The sequence below is a fragment of the Mugil cephalus genome, chromosome 1 (assembly GCF_022458985.1).
Source record: "Mugil cephalus isolate CIBA_MC_2020 chromosome 1, CIBA_Mcephalus_1.1, whole genome shotgun sequence".
NCBI classification, from domain to species: Eukaryota; Metazoa; Chordata; class Actinopteri; order Mugiliformes; family Mugilidae; genus Mugil; species Mugil cephalus.
The window spans coordinates 16,435,758-16,450,751 of record NC_061770.1 but is presented as its reverse complement, the minus strand read 5'-3'; the positions used below and the strand labels follow the sequence as shown (position 1 = coordinate 16,450,751).

The 14,994-nt window shown below is 44.0% G+C and overlaps 1 protein-coding gene across 1 annotated transcript; it reads left to right on the top strand.

Annotated features, from left to right (window-relative positions):
* Window positions 1-1,659: 1,659 nt before the first annotated feature.
* Window positions 1,660-14,904, top strand: acvrl1 (activin A receptor like type 1). The gene is made up of 10 exons (XM_047607355.1): window positions 1,660-2,396; window positions 9,100-9,171; window positions 10,104-10,337; window positions 11,649-11,854; window positions 11,944-12,043; window positions 12,135-12,281; window positions 12,372-12,647; window positions 12,742-12,939; window positions 13,581-13,711; window positions 13,864-14,904. Exons 2-10 carry the CDS (start codon window positions 9,102-9,104, stop codon window positions 14,008-14,010), a joined length of 1,509 nt encoding a protein of 502 aa, XP_047463311.1. The 5' UTR covers window positions 1,660-2,396; window positions 9,100-9,101; the 3' UTR covers window positions 14,011-14,904.
* Window positions 14,905-14,994: the final 90 nt, after the last annotated feature.

Here is a 14,994-nt window from a genome sequence, read left to right as displayed (position 1 = left end):
TAATTTTTCACCAAGATTTTGTATTGATGACTGGAGAGTCTGACCACAGTGCAAATCCTTCTCTAGCACATCCCAACGATTCTCAATGGGATTAAGATCTGGACTCGGGTGGTGGCCAATCCATGTGTGATAATGATGGCTCATGCTCCCTGAACCACTCTTTCACACGAATATGCCAGTGCCATCAGAAATAGAAAAAAAAATATGAAATAACTTGGTCATTCAGTATATTCAGGTAGTCAGCTGATTGCATTCTTTGGCCATAATGTTGCCGAACCTAGAGCTGAGCAAGTGCACCAACCTAAGATCATAGCACTGACCCCACAGGCTTGTACAGTAGGCACTAGGCCTAATGCACCATCGCTATGGAACAAAGTAAATCTGGACCAAACCACAAGACCTTCTTCCATTGCTCCAGAGTCCAATCATTATGCTCCCTAGCAAACTGAAACCTTTTTTTCCCCCCTCACTGATAAGTTGTTTTTTTAAGGTAGCTGTTCAGTCCCAACCCCTTGACTTCCTTTCACATTGTACATGTGGAAATGTTCTTACTTTCACTATTAAGCATAGCCCTGAGTTGTACTGTTGCTTTTCTTTGCTCTGATTTCACTAAAGTGATCGCCAATCCCGATCAATCTGGATTGTTTTCCGACAACATTTCTTCAAAGACGATAGTTCCCCACTATCCTTCCAGTTTTTAATAATGCCTTGGGAGAGTTCTTAACCCAATTGTAGTAGTTTCTGCTTCAGTCTCCGTAGATGTTTATTTGTTGATTTAAGCATGCCAATGATTTGACCCTCCTCAAACAGACTAACAGATGTGTCTTTAGACATGTTTAAGAAACGAGAAGCTACTCATTGCATCAGTTGGGGTTAAATAACTTGATGCCAGCTGAAAGATAATCATCCACGCAGTAATTGTCTAACAGGAGGCTCGTACCTGTTTTCGTAGTTAAATCCAGGCAGTGTATTTCTGTTGTTAGCCTGATGGGTTAAGCATCTTCGAAGTCATCAGAAGAAACTGTTTGGACAAGAAAAGTGACTTTCAAAAATTATTTGCACGTGATGACAGTCAGGGTAGCTAGCTATGTGGTTAACATGTGTGTAAACTGTTGTAAGACAAAACTGCACATAAAGTGTGACTGTAAAACACAAACATGGCCACCACATTAGTCCAGACCTCTCCACTGGATCAAAAACAAGTACATACATTGTATGCACAGATTGTATATGAAAGAATGTACCTTGAAGTCTCTTTTTCTGTACCTTGAAGTCTGGCATAAAAAACGATTTTCGTGTGTTTTCGTGATATTGCGAATCTCGCGAGAATACGGGTAAAGTGGCGACCAAAACAAGAGTCAGTCCCTGTGATTGCGCAGATTTGAACAGTAAAATGCTCCAGGACGAAAGTTAGCAACTGTGCGATAAAAAACTGACAACATATGAATTTAAGATATGGTTCTGAAAAAGTTTTTTAAAAACATTTTTCTTGGTGGAGGAAACAAAAAAATCTAATGTATTCAAAAAATACCTGTAAATGATAAGAATAAACAACTCCACTGGCTTCAGAACTCTTAGTTCCTAGTTGTTTTTTCTTGGTTGAATGTCATTGTATGGTTGTGGGGTCTTTGAAGCACATTCCTGTCAGTGCAGCGCAGACAAGAGTCCGCAGGGGAAAAGGAAAATGAGAGGTTTAGCAGGCAACAGGAAAACCGCTATGAGAACACATTCCAGGCCGAGCAGACCCTGTACGGGACAATAAGGGGTGGGACAAATCTGTATACTATTTAAAAAAAAAAAAAAAAAAATCTGCAATCTTGTCTTTAAATCAGGAACACGGACGAAAAACCCAAACTGTTGTTACTTAAACGCGACGTTGCTCGCGAGGCTGGCAAAGCGGAAGGAGTCCGAATCGACGTCGATGGTTCGTGTCGTCGGTTTATCAGAGCAGATTTGGACCGAGATGAGATAGGCTGCAGCCCGCTGTCTTACCTCGACCTGACATGGGTTTTCTCTGACAGACAGCGGCACCACGTTTTCACTTTTCATGTGCGCTTTTGAGGAGTAACTTGTTGTACTTGTTTTTATTGCCGGGAAAAAAAAAAAACAGTGGGCGAGCGTTTTTTCTTTCTTTCTTTCTTTCGAGTTTTTTTTCATCGAAGCTGGAAAGGATGTGAGGCTCGCCTGGATGACACATCTGCAACCGAGTCCCTCACACGAGAAGAAGTAAACCGATAAACAACTTTTTAATTTTTTTTAAAAAAATGAGTGCATTTTTTAGACACGCCTTTTGTATTTGAAATCACTTTGGCCACGGAGGAACACTTCAAGACGTATTTGATATGGGAGACGTGTGGCGATCTCTTCTGTCCAGTTAAAAGTCGAGCAGAACACAGGTAATGGCTGTAAAGCTTTTGTTTCTCTTTTCTTTGTTGTATGGGCTTTGCTTGCTTTATTTAATTAATTTCTAGATGTCCTGACTGAAACAGTCAAGTTACCCTTGACAGCGCTTCACATCCTCCCCACGTGTCTCCAGATGTGAACAGGTGTCAAGTGGGAGATGACCTGCTTTACACAGGCTTTAAGATGTTCACGCATTTTATTTCCCATATTTTACCTCTCCTTGTATATATTCTTACAGACCACCTCTTGTGTTGTAATATAGATATACTGCTTACTAATTCATAGTCTATCACCAGGGAGCCGCTGTAAACTGCATCTGTTGACTTCCACATTTGCTGCTACATGGTGTGAAGTACTACTATTTTAGCATTTTGTCCTACTGACTTGTGACCCACTGTATTTCATCTGAAATTCTTGAAGATGCTTACCTTTCATGCCCATCGGGCAACTGTGCTGTGTGTCAACAAATATTATATTTTAAAAAATCCTGTTTAGGTCAAAGAGTTATCCTAAGCGTTGGGATTTTACATGAAACATGTCACCAACCCAAAAGTTTTTAAGGTCCCCTTGACCATCTGCATGTGTTAAATACATACACTGATCAGCCACAACATTAAAACCACCAACAGGAGAAGTAAATAACATTGAGCATCTTGTGACGATTGAATCTTCTGCTGGAAAACTTTTGGACCGGGCATTCGCATTACTTATACATGCACCAACCACCTAGATCAGACCAGGTACCCCACCCCCCCATAGCGATGACGCTCCTTGATGGCACCAGCCATCAGGCCCAGCAGGATGCAGCCTGACACACACACACACACACAAACGATTTAGGAAGGACTTAAAAAAACAAAACAAAACATGAAAACATCACAAGGTGTTGACCTGACCTACAAATTCACTAGATCCCAAGCTGATCAAGTATCTGTGGGATGCACTGGAAGACGACTCATCCACAGAGGCCCCTTACTTCAACCCATAGGAAGGCCACAGGCCACAGGACATCCTCAGAAAGCCCACATCCATTCTCTGATTAGTCACACCTGCTTTGGAGGCACAAGGGAGACCTACACAATACTAGGAAGGTGGTTAAGATCTCATGCCTGATGGGTTTATATACTTTTAGATCAGGGGTGCTCATTACGTTGATCGCGATCTACCAGTCGATCGCAAAGGTAGTATGGGTAGATCGCATGACATTAAAGAAAAAATAGATGTCAGCCTATCATCCATCCCGTCACTTGATTGATATACAGGGCAGCCAGTCGGACGACATCTGAATTTTTCTGACACTTAGGTCACCACGCATGCGCAAACAACGGTGCTAAGTGCAGCACAACTAACAAGCTAGCTAGCGAGTTGGTTACCTACAATTTTAAGCCCTCGTTTTATTCTCTTGAACTCAAGAAAGGGTCTAAACATGAGTGGGGGAGCTGGACCAAGTAAGAAAACAAAAACGTATCACTTTCATACGGAATGGGAGGAGGACTTTTTTTTCACGATGACATTTTCGAAGTGCGTTTGCCTCATCTGCCAGTCTACCATCGCGATACCAAAGAAGGGAAATGTGGAGCGGCATTTTCGGACTGTTCATGGAAAATACGACACCGACTTCCCGCCGAAAAGCGAGCTGAGAAAGAGAAAGGTGAAGGAATTAAAATGCCAGTTGTCCGGACAGCAGTCATTTTTCACACAACCTACTTCAAAAGCGAAAGCCGCCACCGAAGCATCGTTCCAGGCGAGTGCCCTCATCGTTAATAACAAGAAATCCTTCCAAGACGGAGAGATGGTAAAGGAGGCCTTCAAGACCTTTCTTTGCTCGAGCCAGTCGCTACATTCATGTGCTATCCTTTTCGGGACGATGCTGAGGTGGATTCACTCGCATCAAAAATTGCAACACTGTTTCACCTGAACTCTTCTGGAGTGGAAGATGAGATTTTGACACTGCGAGCCGACATTGAGCTGAAGTCCAGAGCTCATGGACAGTTCTGGAACTTACCCACAGAGGTAAAGTACCCCAACATGAGGAAATGTGCTACCTCCTTGGCTGCATTATTCGGCTCCACTTATTTATGTGAGTTAGTCTTTTCTAACATGAAGATCATTAAGTCCAAGTACCGCTCCACCATGACTGACAAAAAATGTGCATAGTTAATTGTGTTGTGTTGTGCAATATTGACTCATGCGGTTATGCAAGGTACATCAATATTCATTGTACAAAGAATCTTCAATATATTTATAAATAAATATATGTTTTGCATTTTTGTAGTAGGTAGATTTTAGTAGGCCATTTTGACTTGGCCATTTTATAAGTAGCTCGCATGCAGAAAAAGTGTGAGCACCCCTGTAATATAGATATACTGCTTACTAATTCATAGTCTATCACCAGGGAGCCGCTGTAAACTGCATCTGTTGACTTCCACATTTGCTGCTACATGGTGTGAAGTACTACTATTTTAGTATTTTGTCCTACTGACTTGTGACCCACTGTATTTCATCTGAAATTCTTGAAGATGCTTACCGTTCATGCCCATCGGGCAACTCTGCTGTGTGTCAACAAATATTATATTTTAAAAAATCCGGTTTAGGTCAAATAGTTATCCTAAGCGTTGGGATTTTACATGAAACATGTGACCAACCCAAGAGTTTTTAAGGTCCCCTTGACCATCTGCATGTGTTAAATACATACACTGATCAGCCACAACATTAAAACCACCAACAGGAGAAGTAAATAACATTGAGCATCTTGTGACGATTGAATCTTCTGCTGGAAAAGTTTTGGACCAGGCATTCGAAAGGTGGTCAAGATCTCATGCCTGATGGGTGTATATACTTTTAGATGAATAAAAGTAAATAATATTAGCATAAACGAGTCGTTTTTCTTCACCCTTTCAACATGCTTTCACTGAAACCGAATCTAAGCTCCGCGCTTACTCGACCACTTTGTGGCTTGTGCTTTGAAAATGTGGCGGGTTGAAAAGTTCACTTGACGTGTGCAGTGTTGGCACAGATGTCTTGCTTTTGGTCATACGTCTCTTTCCACCGTTTTACACAAACACCCACGTGGGGTGACTGGTGTCACTGTCAAGTGCAGGTCACGACGCAACTCACATGCTACTGTGTGCTGCTCACATTGTATATGTTTGTTGCCTCGACATTTTTCTGATCCTTCTGTTTTTGGAAGCAAATACCAGTTTGTCTGCACAGCATGCCTTAAGCACGGCATTTTGTCCTTTCCTTTGCCAGGCAAGCTTTCTTTGTAGGTATGCATGTGAGAGCACGCAGGCAGCCACTGAGCCATAAACCCTGCCAAGCCTGTCATTGTATGAAATGAAGATACAGTCTGTCCCTATGACGAGCAGACGGTTACAATCACTGGATTACAGATGTACGGTTGTTTTTTTTAAAAAACTTTTTTCTTTAAGTCATTAAAGTGCAATGCCGGCCTCGAAAACCACATTATACACACTTTTATACCAACAGAAACAAAGTTAAAGGACTTTTTCGGTGCGATGAGGCCCAGTCGAGGGGGCTGTCGGAGACTGCTGTGCTTTCCCGTGCCCCCACAATCCACCACTGTAACCGCACAGTCATCCAGATGGAATGAGAGATGTGCCTTCCCAAGCCAAGGTCTGTGTAGATGAGAGGAAGAGATGACGATGGATCTTTTCCCCTCGGGTCGTGCGGGTGTAGCTTTGGACAGAACGGAGACAAACAGGAGGGAGCTTAGAGAGGAAGTCTGCCGGAGCTTGAATGCGGTTCTCCCGTGTGCGAGGACCGCCGCCGATGATAAAGCGATAGCTGGGGGAACGAGACGCGGCGGTGCTCCTCCGCTGAGAATACGCTCGTTCTGCGGGTGGAGTCGTGTTTATGCGAATCTTCCACTGGAGCCACAGATTTACCACCTTTTACGTGAACTCCGCATGATACAGGAAGTGCTTCTTGCTGTTTGGTAAAATAAGACTTGCGGTTTCAGTGTGTCAGAGTTGAGGGCCAGACTCACACCGAAAGAGACGTATGAAGATGTTTTTTCAGCGATTTGTGTAAGATTACTCACAGGAATTAACACAATCAGTTTACATCTGATTACATACGTTGATAGACGTGGGAAACTGCATTAGTTTCATGTTGGTATTTTGAAATACAAGTAAAGGAAAGTAAAATAGTAAGTAGTAGTAAAATTTATTATATATTACCCAGTATCTATACAGCACTTTATGCTGTATAGATAAAGAAAAGCAGATAAAGAAATTAAACAAAAAGTTGTAGCCCTGTTACAGGCAATGCAGACCTGTTCTATGCTTCACTGCGAGCCAGTGAACTGATGCAACGATTGACGTGATGGTGAAGAATGGATTTTCTTTTTGCAATGTTCGTCAGGTTTGCACAATCTTGTTCATGTGTGGGTTAAAGTTCAGTTTTTCGGTCAAAGATTAAGTTTCTTGTGGAGTTTTTGACCGGAAGGCCAAGGCACGGTTTTACTTCGTGGGTAGGAGGAGGGGAGAATCTCGGTTTTGACACAGATTCATTAGAATTGTTTGGGCGGCCATGCGGGCTACCAGTATTTCCTGTATGGTTTGGCCTAACTCAAGAATACAGCCGCACAAGAGAAACAATGGAACGGATGAGCCAGGTGGCCTCGACGTATCATGTAGTAGAGTATCTTGAAGAACACCACAGCGTAAAACAGCGTGTTATTCAGTTTTCTGCTTGGTATTTTAAATCGATATTGATAATGGAGAGCAGACGAGACCCCGCAATAAACAGGAACAGTTTGAGGAAGTTGTCGGGTTTATATATAAGGGAGAAAAATGTCAGCCGGCTATGGTATGTGGTCAATAAGACCGAGCAGAGAGACAGGGGACAAGAGATTTTGGCTGTGACATTAAGATCCAATGTTATCGGATAGTGCTTTTCAGCAGAAACCTAGGATTATGATTGTTGTCATTTGTTAGGCCAGCAAAGGGTGCCACCCTCCCCACGTGCGTGTTTTGTACGAGCGTGGGAAGCACGCACGCAAAGACGGAAAGATGCACTGCGAGTTTGGATTTCTTCCAAACACGCTCCACTCGTCTCACTTCCCTTTTCAGATGACGGGTGTCACGATTGATCATCGCCATTGGCGGGATTTAACTGAGGGAAACCACCTGGCACATGCCACACGGACGCTGAGGGAATCGGGGATGGGGGGGTCGAGAAAATAAAAGCATTGTGATGGTGAAACTGTGTGTAAAACATGTGTAAAATCAGTACAGATATTCATATTGAACGCCATCTGGCTTGAAATGGGTAAGGTCATGTGAACGCTTCCTGTAGTTTGCACTTAAATATATCTAGCTAAGAACTAAAGGAGGATATCCGTGGTTTTGTGCTGACATGCTCGAGTTTCACTGCCAGATGCGGGCTGAGATAGCTATTTTTATATCGACGATAAGCCATGCGTACAGCAGGTGATGCCGCTCTGGGTTCATTCGTAGAAAGTGTGCCTACTTCAAGGATTTTAAAACAATTCCGAATGCATTGTGACCTTCTACTAGCTTCTACTGCCATCCAACAGGGATGAATAAAACTCAATATAATTTCTTTTATGAAATCAGTGCAAAAATATCCCACAAACATGCAGCAGGTGAAAGTATTATCTTGATCGCTTGACTCCAGATGTTTACCGTCAAGTGTCCTCATTTGATAAAAACGAATATTTGACATTTTCACATAATCGCCCAAAGCAGATATTAGGTCGTCAAAACACGGCAGGGGCCGATTGATTTACGGGCGACAGACTTATCAGTTAATCCGCTAATCTCTTCAGCTCTAATTGCCGCCCTCTTAAGTCGCTTTTGTCCGCCTCAGTGTAGTGCCAGGTTTTCTGTTAAATATAATTTGCATGAGTGGTCCCATAGAGAAACCAGGAAACACATGATTAGACGTCCGCATCAAAGTTTATTAACCCGAAGACTCGGACAGCATGCTGGTGAAGCTCTCAGTCAAGAATGTAACGTATGGTAACGTATGACCCTGTCTATGTTTATGTGTTGTTTGGCAATTAAGAAGTTCTTTACTTAACGTTGAAGACTCATTTTTATTGCTTTTTAACTCACCTAAAGTGCTTACATGCTGGGCCTTACTTAGCGTGACTCGCAGCAGCGTGGCCCTAAACAATGAGCAGACCTGAGTCTCGCCGGCTAGCCGGGTGGGGCCACTCAATGGCAGGAAGCGTAGCCATCAATATTTACTCTGCGAGCAGGGCAGTCGAGGAGTCGACAGGCCTGGAGCCTGGGCAGCACAGCGCCACACGCAGTCTCGGCACGCACACACAAACACTCCGGAGTGCTGTTACAGCCCGTTTCCCCCAAGCCCCCTTTTCCCACCCAACGCAATTACACCACAGGCAGACAGGCTGGACCCTCCGGCTGTTGTTTCTGACCTCACAGCTTCCTCTGCCTCCTCAGAGTCCGGCCTTCAGCCGCTGTTCGTCTCCCCGTAGACGCCGCTATTAAATTACCATTCCGTAAATTTCATTCAAGCAGCGGTTAAGATGTCGGGGGAAACTGCTTTTCCGTAGCGCCCGAAGACGAAATTTCAGGTTTTTAATTGTGGCCGGCCGTGGTCCAATAAAGAAATAAGGTTAATTTCCATTTTCATCCTTTGATTATATTTACTCTTATTAATTTCTTTGTTCCTGTTCCACAGAGATGGGGAGCTCTGCTCTGCTCACGGTGGCGCTAGCTGGAGTTTTTCTGTGGATTTCTGCCATTTATGCAGGTGAGTTTATCGAATTGGTTCTGAATTGCTCCGTTGTGGAGAGTTCACCACAGAACCCACTGCGGTTGCAGCTTTTAGTCACCCGCACAGATGAAGGAGCGACAAAGTGGCTATTTTCTTTTCTTCTTTAGTTTTGGTTTAGACGGAAACTTTCACGAGGTAATGCCTTTACCTCTGGTTCTCGTGCCTGTCTATTCGCAGTTCATTAAAGTGGTTAGCTCAGGGGGGGGCGACCCTCGACGGAGGTGGCGAGAAGAAAGAAAGAAAGAAAGGAGACTTGATAACCAAAACAGATGCAGGTTTCAAAAATATAAACCCAGTCAAGCAAACGTCACAGGGTGCAAGCAATCACAAAGGCAGGAAGCGAAGCAAACATAAACACACAAGGAAAGTGTTGTGCTACTTTCAAAACAACACAGGAAACGACACAAGAATAAACTGAATGAGTGGGTAATTGAGTCCCTGACAGATACCCAGCATGAACCTTCTAAGATCTGTGTTTTTAGGATCTATGCATGTGTAGTGGAACATTAACTCTGATTATTACTTCTTTTAAATAGATGATATGTAATAAAGAACTTTTCTGTCTGTGCAGATCCTCTGTGCTTTCTGTCTGTTTGCAAATTCTCCCTGAACTCCAAAGGAGGGAATGGCACATTAAGACCACACACTGAGCATTAGATCACTGTGAGGCTTACAGAAAAAGAAAAAGAAACTGTCATATTCATTTATTCTTCTCACATTTAATTTTCAGTTGTCTTATCTGGTTCAAATTGTTTCATTTCCCACCAAACTTTCTGTGAAATCCAGGGTTTCCCCTCGAGGAGGCCAAGTGTAGTTTGTAGTCATCTTGTATATTTCTTCCTGTGTGCATTGACTCGTACCCTTGCCTGTCTGTCAACGCTGTTTCCGTGTGTTTTCTCGCGCTCCAGACACAGAAGATGGCGGGAAGCTGCTGTGTACGTGTGAAAATAACAAGGGCACATGTCAGAATGGGACCTGCAAGGGGATCCGCTGTTTCTATAGCTGGGTCATGGGCGTGGAGGAGAGGGGCTGTTTCTCCAATAACCTCCGAGAGCACTGCTCGGCCTCCTTCCAGGGCGTCTACATGCACTGCTGCGCAGAGGCCATGTGCAACCGCTTCACCACGGCGCCTCCTTTCACCGGTCAGTACCGACAGCTATGGCTTTCCTAAATCCCTAACCGTCGCATTCTCACACTCGAAGAATCCGTGTGGACTGGGGCATTTTCTGGCGCAATTAAGTTTGCACATGCTCATCCCACAGCCTGTTGCGTTACTTTGCACTTACCTGCCTTGAGATTTCCCTCTAGGTCAGGGCTGGGCAATTCATTTCTACAGGGGGCCGCATGAAAAATCTGAACTGTGTTGGAGGGCCAAACCAAACGATAACTTGAACGTTATTCTGCTCAATATTCATTTTCTCCCATTGTAAAAAGCAGTAAATTATATATGTTGATAAGCTGCTACTGGTAATCAGAAACATAAGAACATTCTGTAAATAGAGTTTTGGTGTAGGTTGAAGAGGAAAATGAAACACAATCGATCTATAGTTTTGGATATAACGCATTGGAATGTTGGAAACTTTGTCCTCTTTGGAAAACGTCAGTGGATCATATAGCTACATGAATTATTTTCTGTATCTCAATAAATCTCAATAAATGTTTAACCCTTTAAGACCTGAATGTCCGTCTGCCCACAAAGAGAAGTTTGCTGTATTTGAATTACCGTAAGTCCCCGATGGATAATATTCAAGTTGCGCTTTCTAGAAAAAACGCTGCCATTACGGTAATGATGACACACCGCTGCTGTCGGCTGCAGGTTGGAGAGCAACGATCGCGGAGCCCCAGCAAGAGAGACTTGTTTGGAGGAATTTGTTGGTTAAAAAAAAAAAAAAAGTTAGTTATACCCTTGAGATGTCACGAAGGTCTTCCAGGCAAAAGCACAACTAACCAGTGTTCAGTCACAATGAATACTGTCAATAGCGCAAACCACTGTGACTTACGATAATTCAAAATCGGCCGCTTTGACGGATGCCAGCGATCCGTTCAGGTTTTTGAGGGTCAATAGATGGCAAGAAGCTGTTTCAATCTTACTTTTTTTGTTGTTGACGAACTAACAGTGCCATGACGTAAATAACACATCATGGCTCAAAATAAAAGCAACACAGTCGTATTGCATGCACAGTTCATCTGTGCTCATGACTGACGTACCGTGGGGCGGACGGGAATGCCCAAAGGGCCGTATGCGGCCCGTGGGCCGTAAAATGCCCAGGTCTGCTCTAGGTAGTAACTGGTTCCCCCTTGTGGTCAGTTAGTAGAATAGCTTTCAGATTTTTCGCACCTTTTACCTTGAATCAGAAATAACCTCTGTGCTAAAACGAACTATGCGTTCTGAAATATTTTAAACATTTTTTTTCCAAGCTCAAATATCGGTGTCTTATCTTATTTTTATCCAGATAAAGAGCCGAAGACAACGGTCCCGGGACCCGCTGACCCGGACCTGCGGATCACCGTGTCTCTGCTGCTGTTATTCGTGACTGCCAGCGCGTGCGGCCTCGTGCTCTTCCTGTACTTCCGGCGTTCACACTGCAAACCGAAAAACACTGAAAACCACGATGCCACTATGCTCAAGCTCCCCACCGGAGATGACCCTACATACGACGTGAGAAACATCCGGTGAACACCGCCGGCAGCTTTTATCGTGGGGTGTTTTTAAGGTTGTGATGGCATGGCTTTGTCTCTTTTCTCCAGGATATCTTTGATGAATTCTGTACATCAGGGAGCGGGACAGGGCTTCCATATCTGGTCCAAAGGACTATGGCCAGACAGATCTCACTTGCCGAGTGTGTCGGTCAGTGTCCTCTCACGCCTGTGCTTCTCCGCGTTGAAATGCTCTTTATTGTGTTAGTCACAGTTGTGTAATCGCGTCGCTCTGTCTCCAGGTAAAGGCAGGTATGGGGAGGTGTGGAGGGGGACGTGGATGGGGGAGAGTGTAGCTGTCAAGATTTTCTCCTCCAGGGACGAGCAGTCCTGGTTTAGAGAGACGGAGATCTACAACACCGTCCAGCTGCGTCACGACAACATACTGGGTACGGAGGCAGATTAAATCCGCGGACATTATTCCGGTGCAGAGGACATAAAACGTGTGATTACAGAAAATGTTCCATTCTGGCTTTTAGGTTTCATCGCCTCTGACATGACGTCCAAGAATTCCAGCACGCAGCTCTGGCTCGTCACCCACTTTCACGAGCTGGGTTCGCTTTATGACTTCCTGCAGTACAGCAGCCTGGAGCCAGAGAGCTGCCTGAGGATGTGCCTGTCTGTGGCCTGTGGCCTGGTCCACCTCCACACCGAGATCGTCAGCTCGCAGGGGAAGCCCGCAATTGCCCACCGGGACCTGAAAAGTCGCAACATCCTGGTGAAGCGGAACGGACAGTGCTGCATCGCCGACCTAGGTAACGCAGAGAATTCTCTTTGCCGCTTTCCCTTTGGTCAGCTCTGGCGTCGGTGACGCGTCGCGAATTAAACCTGGGCCCACTCTCTCGTCAGGTTTGGCGGTGATACACTTCCAGTCCCACGACTACCTCGATGTGGGCAACAACCCTCGTGTGGGGACCAAGCGCTACATGGCTCCCGAGGTTCTGGATGAGACTATTCGCGTGGAAGTCTTTGAGTCTTACAAGCAAACGGACATCTGGGCCCTGGCCCTGGTCTTCTGGGAAATTACCCGCAGAACCATTGTTAATGGTAAACTCATCTATCTCATGCCTTCGCAAAGAACTTATTTTTCACCTACTAAGACATACATCACGTTGAAAACGTGTTTTTCTCATGTCATGTCATGTCTGTCTGGATGTGGTAAAGTAAACGGAACAGGCAGTTGGTCTCATGTCTCTCAGCACTCCAGTGTTTTTCCAGCCTGTGTCTGTCTCGACTATCCTCTCTCACGATTAGCGCTGCAGTAATTATAAACAGTCTTATCTGGTGTCAGCACTCACTCGTACATAATCCAGATGCCCGTACTCACAATTTGTAGATGCAAGCGAATACACACACACTCGCATAGACACATACACAATTTAGCGTGTGTTCTCCTTTATGGGCGCACTACTCAGCGGGACTTCCACATTACCATCCGTGTGTAATCACCAGGGAATAGATATCTTTCCCTGCTCTCTTGTTTAGTCAAACATACTTTACAAGACTCCCACTGCAGTTTGTCTCAGTCTCCAAGTGTCCTATTTCAGGGCTTGTATAAAGAAAAGAAAATATGTTGTGGGAATGTATGAGGAGATAAACCCACAAGGTTTATAATTTAATTTAAGGAATATAATTTATTAAATTTTTTATCGTTGCTTTATTTTTCTTTTCTTTTTTTCTTTTTTTAGGGATTGTTGAAGAGTACCGGCCTCCCTTCTTTGACCTGGTGCCCTCAGATCCCAGCTTTGAGGAGATGAAGAAGGTGGTGTGCGTGGACCAGCAGAGGCCGAGCCTGCACAACAGACTCCACTCCCACCCAGTAGGCCACCTAATAATTCATTTACTCATCTATTTTCTGTAACCGCTCGAGGGCTGCAGGTCGTATCTTAAAGCATCCACACACGAAAAACAAAAAGTCACCACTGTGATGTCCAGTTGCATTTACATTTTTTTTTTCCCGCTCGTGTCCAGATCCTGACGGCCATCGTAAAGATCATGAAGGAGTGCTGGTTCCAGAACCCAACGGCCCGTCTGACGGCCCTGCGGGTGAGGAAGACTCTCTCCAAACTGGACCACGACAGCGACTTCAGCATCGAGAAACTCAAGCAGGACGTCTAGACCGAAAGGATGAAACGGGGCCACACACGAGACTGAAAACACCAGGAGGGAATTTGCAACACATTCCATCAAAATGAGGTGCATGTCATTAGCATATTTTGAGCTAATGACTCACCCAGTAACTACGTCGCATTAAAACCATATGACTTTGAGCTTGGAGCTTAAGTCTAGACTGTCTTTTACCCCCAAGGCTGTGTTTCCTGTTTGGCGTAGGCTCATTTTCATTTGATGCCTCGAAGCGAGGATTCCCAAAAAGATTTTTTTTTTATGTTCTGCTAATGAAAGATCAGGCATTTCTACAGCAGAATCAGTATCAAGGAACAACAAGAGTGTCTCCAAACACAGTTCTTTACTCTCTCTTTTTTTTTTTTGTCTAAATCTCCGTGTTGTCGTGACTGAATGGAAAATCTAGCATGGCACATTACTCATCCTCTTATCAAGTGGGAGGATTTTATGATACACAGTATAATGTATGTGTTTTCCCGAAATGACCACTGCCACTTAAAACCACAAAGAGCACAAAGTTCTGCATTATTACAAATTACAGGAAATGTGTGTGAGTAATAACATGCTCTTGACTCTTAACTTAAAATAAACATCTATTTTCTGCACATAGACAGATCAAGCTTTTAAGTTGTACATATTTCAACAGCACTGAAGCTGTTTTCTTGTATCACTATTGTAAATATATTGCAGAAGGAATATTATTTTCTATTATCCAACAAGGAGGCACATTTTATATACATTTTTATACACAGCTTTTCCAGATATTTGTTTTTACATGCCCGTAGCCGTAGGCCTGAAATGAGCCATCACAATCACTATGGTCAATAAAGGAGTTCACAAACAGACATGTAACGCTGTATATCTTGAATAAAGGATCGTATTTTTCAACCGTGTGCGCCGTTTATTATATTGTTGCAGTTCTCGTGTTGACCAGAAGGGGTCGTCAGATGACAGAACAACAAGAATCCCAGTTGCTTA